At 35.0% G+C, this 8005-nt stretch overlaps 1 protein-coding gene across 1 annotated transcript; it reads right to left on the bottom strand.

Annotated features, from left to right (window-relative positions):
• Positions 1-689: 689 nt before the first annotated feature.
• LOC139897221 (probable serine/threonine-protein kinase PBL19) lies at positions 690-3392 on the bottom strand. Its single transcript, XM_071879887.1, has 4 exons — positions 3030-3392; positions 2092-2355; positions 1846-1968; positions 690-1399 (listed from the first exon to the last, which is right to left on the bottom strand). The coding sequence occupies exons 1-4, from the start codon at positions 3390-3392 to the stop codon at positions 851-853; spliced, it is 1299 nt and encodes a 432-aa protein (XP_071735988.1). The 3' UTR covers positions 690-850.
• Positions 3393-8005: the final 4613 nt, after the last annotated feature.

The following is an 8005-nucleotide window of genomic DNA, read 5'->3' on the forward strand; positions in this document are numbered from 1 at the left end:
TAGTAAAGATCATGAAAATGCTCAGCAACCGTCACGGTGCATTTTCATTTATTAAATTAGTGCTCTCAGACGTTTTAAATAGGTGAGTTAGGTCTTGTTGTGTTGTATGTCATATTTTAGCTGCACAGGGGTTTAGGATTATAGCCCAAGATGTGTTATGATCATGGGTGATACAGAAGATAGGTGGATCGAGTAGAGGTGAGGAACTGATGGAGATTATGTGGGGAGGCCATTTTGGTTACGAGTCTGATTTTTTGGTTCTTGATTCGCTTATGCGTGTTTCTTGAATGTTGAATTGTAGTTATTGGCGTTGAAGATTCTCGGAATAATGAGAGAGATTGGATTGCAGCCATCTTTATCAATTCTATCGGTTCTTATTAGATTGTTGATTAGAAAAGGGGATTATGGAAGTGTTTGGAAGTTATTTAGAGATATGATTAACAAAGGGCCCTCCTGGCCTTCAAACATTAGATTCAATTGAGGGGTTGTTTGGTGTCTTTAAACAGGGTAAGATGGATGCTGCTATTGAGATATATAAGCAGATGCAACGTTCTGGGTTGGTACCAGATATTGTTACAACAATTTGATAGGTGGATACTGCAAAGCGTTTGACTTGGTCAATGCAGATAATATTGACATCCAATTTGTTATTGTGTTCAATATCAGAGCAATCGTTGGTAGAATCTTGAACAACCCGAGTTTCGAAATTATTATTCACTCTCTAACTAGCTAATAAACAATAAAGGCTGTAAATAGATAACCGGTTACACAAAATCGACTCGATATCTAGTTCAATTTACATCCCTACTGTCTTCTCAACATTCTGTTATATTTGTAATTCTTTTTGCAATTAAGACACTTTGGCTCTATGCATTATCATGAACCCTTTCTTACTAACTCCACCAACGTGTTCGCTTAACTTAGCCAACTGAGCCAACCTCCTTTTCGACGAATCTGAAACATCCTTTGACTTTGACTTTTCTTTTGACTCCCCTGGTTCATCATCAACCCGTTCAAAGTTCTTACATGATGGACTTCCTTCTGTTGAGACTTCCAATATTTGCTTCAAAGACTCCACCACTTGACTCATTTTGGGTCGGTCTTTTGCACTCTTTAGTAAACATGTATCTGCTAGCTTTGCAATTTTTCGTGCAGCAGTGAGTGAGTATCGGGCTTCGAGCCGAGGGTCCATTATTATTCCAAACTTTTTACTATCGACTGGATACCGTCTTACCCAATCTAGTAATTTTTGGTCTTCTTTTGGTCGGTTTCTTTCTAATGATCGTCGACCTGTTAGGATCTCGTACAGAACTATACCAAAGCTCCACACATCACTCTTTGCTGTAAGATGACCCGTCTCAATGTAATCTGGAGCTGCATAACCATGTGTTCCCATAACCTACAAATAGAAATCAAACATAGTGCCAATATTTAGGTTGATAAAAATTCAGTTGTGTTTAGTGTTAGATTGAAAATAAACTAGTTTGAAACTGGTTTATTTGTTAATTTTTTGGATTTTGCTAATGATAACTCTTAGAGTTGTCGTTAACATGCTTTAAACACTTGGTACTATTAGGTAATTGCCACCATAAAGTAAATAACCAATTGCAATATACAAATGTTTTAACGACCAATTGCAATATACAAATGTTTTAACGACAACCCTAAGGTATGTCTTTAGCACAATCCTCAATTTTTTCTTTTAATAATTAGGTATTGTCAAATCAAATATGCAAACTATATTTTAGCTATTTTGTATAGTGAATACATTTAATTCAGATACGATTATATAGATATAAATGCTCTTTTTATTACAGTGATACCAAAAACAGAACATGAACTCACCGCTGTTGACACATGCGTGTTACCCTCCGTGGGTCCTTCTCTGGCAAGCCCAAAATCCGAGAGCTTTGGGTTGAAATCTTCATCCAGCAAAATATTTGACGTTTTAAAATCTCGAAATATGACCTGGAACAAATTACAAAGACAAAAAATGTGCGTTTAGACGTGTATCTACATCATACGCTTGTTCTAAAATGTTATTAGTAATTGCTTACTACTATGTTATCTTTCAACAAATAAATGTAAAACCTGAGCTTCTAGTTCCTCATGCAGATATGCAAGTCCTTGTGCTGCTCCAAGCATAATTTGTAGTCTTTTTTGCCATGGAAGAGCTTCATTTGAACTCTTAATAAAGAGATGATCTTCTAAGCTTTTATTTGGCATGAACTCATAAACTAAAAGCCTTTGGATACCTCGTTCGCCATCCATGGCACAATATCCTATTAGTTTGACCAAATTTGGGTGGTCAACAACTCCGAGAAATTGTACTTCAGCTACCCATTGTTTGTGGCCCTGCATTTCAAATCAAGATCGGTTGGATCAGAAGAAATGATCAGATTTCGGGTTAATGTAATGTACAAATTCTGCGGCGCGATACATGTAGAAGAAAACTGTTGGTATTTGATACCCTTTTTGGATATTCAAGCAGATTGGCTCCATTACAATACTATAAATTGGATGAAAAAGATTAGGACTCTACCCTAACGGATCTTGATAAAAAAAAAAAAAAAAAGTTGACCGTTAGGTTTTGTCATCTGGTAAACCATGACCATACAAAGATAGCCGAGTGGTTGAGCTCACGAGTTCCTCAAGAGGTCTTGGGTTCAAACCTTATTGAAAGCATATATTTGGGTGGTCAGGAAAAAAGGTCAAAAACAGACACAAGATGCCCAGATAGAACCTTGTACATCTGAGTAAAAATATATTTTTCAGGTAGTCTAAACATGAAAAATCTTATTCGTCTATCTATGTGGTTAACCAGAATTTGATAAATTTCATGAATCATATATCCATATTCCCAAAGCTGGTCTTCACAATTCGATTAACCAACACACGTCCATAATCTAATCGAATAAGTTGGTTCGGTTAACCTGGTCGTTGTGATTAAGTTTTATAACAAATCATGTCTATTAATACTAACAAAATAAATGAAAATAACCAGAAATGACATAAGTTATTTCTCATACCTGAAAACCATCTCTGTTAAGTTTTTTAACAGCAGCTATAATGGGATCACATTTGCCATCAACAGACTTAATTGAGCCTTTATAAACACATCCAAATCCACCTTCTCCAATCTTTCTTAGCCTTGCGAAATCATTAGTCGCTTGTCTAAGTTCTGCGTACGTAAACACTCTTAATTTCTCAGCTTTTTCCTCGTATAATTCTACAATGCCACGTGGCGAATTCGATGATCCTGAGGACTTGGTAACTCGATTCTTGCATGAAACATCCTCTGATATGCTCAAATTGGAGTCATCTTTTAGTATTGGTGCTGATCTTTGAACTCTGCCTTTTGTTTTATCTTTAAAGTAATGAAAACACTTCATTTTGTTCTTAAAACTTTTGTACTTCCACTTAAACCTTTTTAAAAACCAAGTTTAAATTATTATTTTTTTGTTTGAATTTTATAAAGAAAGGTTATGGAGGTTGAAGCTGAGATAGCCACATGAGAAATCTGCAAAATTTAAGTGGGAATTTGTTTATAATAATAAATTAGAAGAGTTGTGTTTAAAATTTCTTGAAAGTTGGCAACTTTTTTGTAATCCAAGTTATCAAGAAAATATTTTTGAATATGAAAATCAGATATAGATATGTTGTAATGAGTCGCTATATAAGCATCGATAACCGACAAGACTAAAGTTTTCATATTTATACGTGTTGCTTTTTCATGTTCCTTCGACCAAAGTGAAGAATTTTTTAAATAATAAGAAAATGGTACAACGTTAATCAATAAAGATATTTGAGGTCATACCAAGAAAAAAATTAAAAAAATGATCATCCCAATCAAATTTGATATTTATTTCTTCTTAAATTAAGTAAATTCCATTTCCATTTTCATATGATTAGTAAAGCACATAAGACTACATATTAACCCCACAAGAGAGATTGCATACCTTTTTCAATCACACAAGCTTTTGGAAAGAAGAAAACTTAGGCACACCCACAATGATAAAAGATGCCTACTTCAATCAAAGTAACAAAAATAAAATACGGAGCAAGAAATAAATAAACACAAGTCAACGTTGACAAATTGACCCATAAAAGTCAAAAAATCATGAACATCCAGTTGAGAGAGAGAGAGAGAGAGAGAGAGAGAGAGAGAGAGAGAGAGAGAGAGAGAGAGAGAGAGAGGGGTATATGAAAGAGATTGAAGTAGGTATAAATTTTATTTGAAGAATGAATCAACAAGAGAGTGCTATTACCAAACTCAAGCTATTCAATACCTTCTTAAAGTTTCCATGTTTGTTTTGGTGGTTGGTTAATATATGTAATCAATCTGTACAAGCAAATCCTCTATTTTAACACGTACGCATGCTTCAAACATATTTTAAAAATTTATATTATTTATATTTATTTATTTTATAATTTATTTTAGGAAAATACTAACGACAGCCCTAAGAGTTGTCGTTAACATGCATTAAGTATTTGTACATGACGGTTATTAGACATTTTCATAAAGGCAGTTATCAAAATTTATAATATTTTAAAGCGTGTTAACGACAACCCCAATGGCTGTCGTTTCTTTTATTTTATTGTGTTTCCTTTAAGAAAGTTTTGAGTGTAACCCTTTCTTTCTTCCCAAGTTCCCAATTTATTTGAATTTTTGTATAGGATAATCACACGAGTAATAATAATAACAATAAATAATAATGACCCATATAAGTATCAAATATTGATACGATGATCTCATATTCGCGTTCGTATTCATTTTTTTATTTATAATTATATATTTATTTAATTTAAGTTTATCTTCATTTAATTTCAGTTCATCTTTTCAATATTCATATATGTTGAATTAAGATGTTTAATGAATATAACCATCCGGGCTAGCCTGGGTGGCCACTCCCTGTTGTGCAGAGTTTGTATCTACCTAGTGGTGCAGGTTCGAATACTGGGAGGAGAGGTTTTCTCTCATATGGCTGAATCACCATTCCACTTCTGGTGGGTGGGGTCCTCAGACAAAACCGGTCGGGTTCACCTCCTGAAATAAGGTTGTGCGAAGATTCGAGAGTGGGTTTCCTCCTTCGGGTGCATGAGTCAATAACCAACTAACCAGCCGTTCAAAAAAAAAAGATGTTTAATGAATATCTATTAGATACTTAAAAGAATATTAAAATATCTCTATTATAAAATGAGAGTAAAAATAAAACATAATTTATTAAAATATATAAAAAACGAGTAATCCTTGTTGTCAATTGAGTAAAATATGTTATAACTATAAGCAAATATATGTTTCAACTAATGTTATGTGCAATTTCAAATGTTATGTGCAATTTCATTAATTGCATATGTTTTGATCTACTTCTAATTGTTACTTTATAGGATTATATATATATGGAGGTAATCCAAATTTATCATTTATCAAAATGTTTTTGTAGGTCATGTAAATTTGAAAATAATTTTGACATTTTGTATGCCACTCGAATTGTGATTTTGTACAATATATACCAAGTTCGCTTCAAATAATCATAAAATGTAAAAAAACACAAATAACCATGTATTTATTAGATAACATCATTTATACTATTATAGTTTTATCCAAATACTTGAGTATATCCGTTCTTTTACATTTTTCCTTACATTTTTTCGATTAGTTTTTTCGGTGAATTTGCTCTATACGAAATAAAATATGAATTTTAGTGGCCTTGTTGGTGCATAATTAGTCCCCGAATTCATTATGATCATGTTTATAAGCTTAATCGTTTAATTTTCTCTACTGGTATGCAACCGCACGGTTGCAGGATGCAACCGTACGGTTAGACAGGCAACCGCACGGTTGCAACGTGCTGTGTATATTTAAAGGGGATTTCGGGTTCATTGTTAGGGTTACGTATCCTAGCCTATCCTACACGTACAATCCGATTCCCTGGTGTTCTAGTATTCAATATAGTCGATCTTTAACATATCTAAGTCGATTTTATCATTATGATCAAAGGTTTTCATTGAGTTTTGAGTATAAAACCCAATAACGAGATTTTTCGCACTCGTTATTGAATCTAAGATCGTTTAATCCTGTTTACACGATCCTACAAGTGGTATCAGAGCTTGTGTGATTGATTAAACAATTGGTTTTTGTCAAACTTTGTTAAGAAATTGTGTTTTTAGTTTTTTTTGTCAAAAACCTATTTGAATCATGACTTTTCAGTGTTAATTCGTTTTTTTGTTGTTGAAGTAAACGTGTTAGTCTGGTCTAAAACCTTATTTTGGACGTCAAACATATGCTGGTTTTTCTCAAGATTGAGTGCTAGATCGACCAAAACCTTAAACCCTAGTTTCTGTGCAGTTTTTCTGCCCAGATTCGACCAAGCATTCAACCGTACGGTTACACACTGTAACCGCACGGGTACTCCATCCGGATACCACAACCGTACAGATACGTCTTGCATCCGTGTAATCTCCATCCACTTAAATCACAACCGTATAATATCACAACCGTACGGATACATTCTGCATCCGTCCAGTTATACCCTACACCCGTATAATCTTATCCGGTTACACTTTGTAACCGTGTATATTGCAACCGTGCGACATTAGTTGCATCCGAGTGTTGCAACCGTATAAACTTCTGCAATCGTACTGTGCAACCGTACGGTTACAATGTCAAACGTGTTTGAATCTCCGGAAATGCAATCAGCTCTTGTCGGTGCTTCGTCGTCAGGTCTCCATCACTTGTTGAAGACAGAAAATGAGATTCGTAGCTCATATAGGGTACCTAGGCTGGAATCTTTGGATGATTTTGCAGAATGGAAGCCTAGGTTCTTGATTTCGCTAAACGGCATAGACTCTAGGTTATATAATTTCTTAAAGGTTGAGTATGTTTTTCCGACTAAGGATCATGGGAAAACCAAGACACCTATGGAATTGTCTGCATCTGAGCGCGAGGATTATAATCTTGAGTGTAAAGCATATAGCCATCTTACTCAAGCATTGTCTAAAGAGATATTCCATCAATTTGAAACGCATTTGACAACCTATGCTGTATGGAATGCTCTAGAGAGTGGTAATGAAAGGACAGCTGAGTATAGAAAAAAAAAGGCAAGGTTCTGAAGAAAGAATGGAAGAATTTTGCTGTTCAACCCGATGAATCTCTAAAAGATGCTGTTGCTAGATATCGTCATTTGTTAACTGAACTCAAACGTGTTGATATTGTCTTTCCTACCAAGAAGCAAGTCCAATGCTTCCGTGAGGGTCTACCGAATAAGTGGGATCCAATGATTGTTGAGATTGAGAAGTCCTTTGCTATCATGGATAATTCATTGAGTGCGTTTGTTACTAAGCTTCGGGCAAAGGAGCTAGAATTTCAAGAGAGATTGAAGAGGTTAGACACTGTTCAGAATCCAGTGAAATATAAGGCTCCAGAAATAGGTTCATCTGAAGTGAAACACGCCCAGCCACAGACAGCCTTTACTTCAAATACTGAGATAATAACGTCAAGTTATGTCACTCCTGCACCTCAAAGTGTTTTGTATTAGACAACTTCAACCAAGGGGGCAAGTACTGAGGTTTTGAGAACAGAGAATATTCGCTTGCGTACGATAACAGGAGTTGAGGAGGATATGACATTAGTCTCGATGGTAGTAAATTCTTACAATGATTTGTTGCATGGGAGAATTGGTAATAGTCATTTGGAACAGGAAGACTACGATCAGATAGACGAGAACGAGATGGAGAAAATGGATATTCTATGGGCTATGGGAAGTGTGATTCGCAGGGCGAAAAGATACATTGAAAAGACTTGGGAGAAACACTTGGGTGTGAGTAAGAACACCAAGTTTGGTTTTGACATGAACAAAGTAAGGTGTCATAACTGTCAAGAGTTGGGTCATTTCAAGCGAAACTGCACTAAACCAAAGCAGCAAGGATTTCATAACCCATTTCATAATCAGAAGCATGAATCGAAGAATACAGTAAATGTTCCCATTATGGATGAATCATCTAA

This window comes from Rutidosis leptorrhynchoides, chromosome 3 (genome assembly GCF_046630445.1).
Source record: "Rutidosis leptorrhynchoides isolate AG116_Rl617_1_P2 chromosome 3, CSIRO_AGI_Rlap_v1, whole genome shotgun sequence".
Classification (NCBI taxonomy): Eukaryota; Viridiplantae; Streptophyta; class Magnoliopsida; order Asterales; family Asteraceae; genus Rutidosis; species Rutidosis leptorrhynchoides.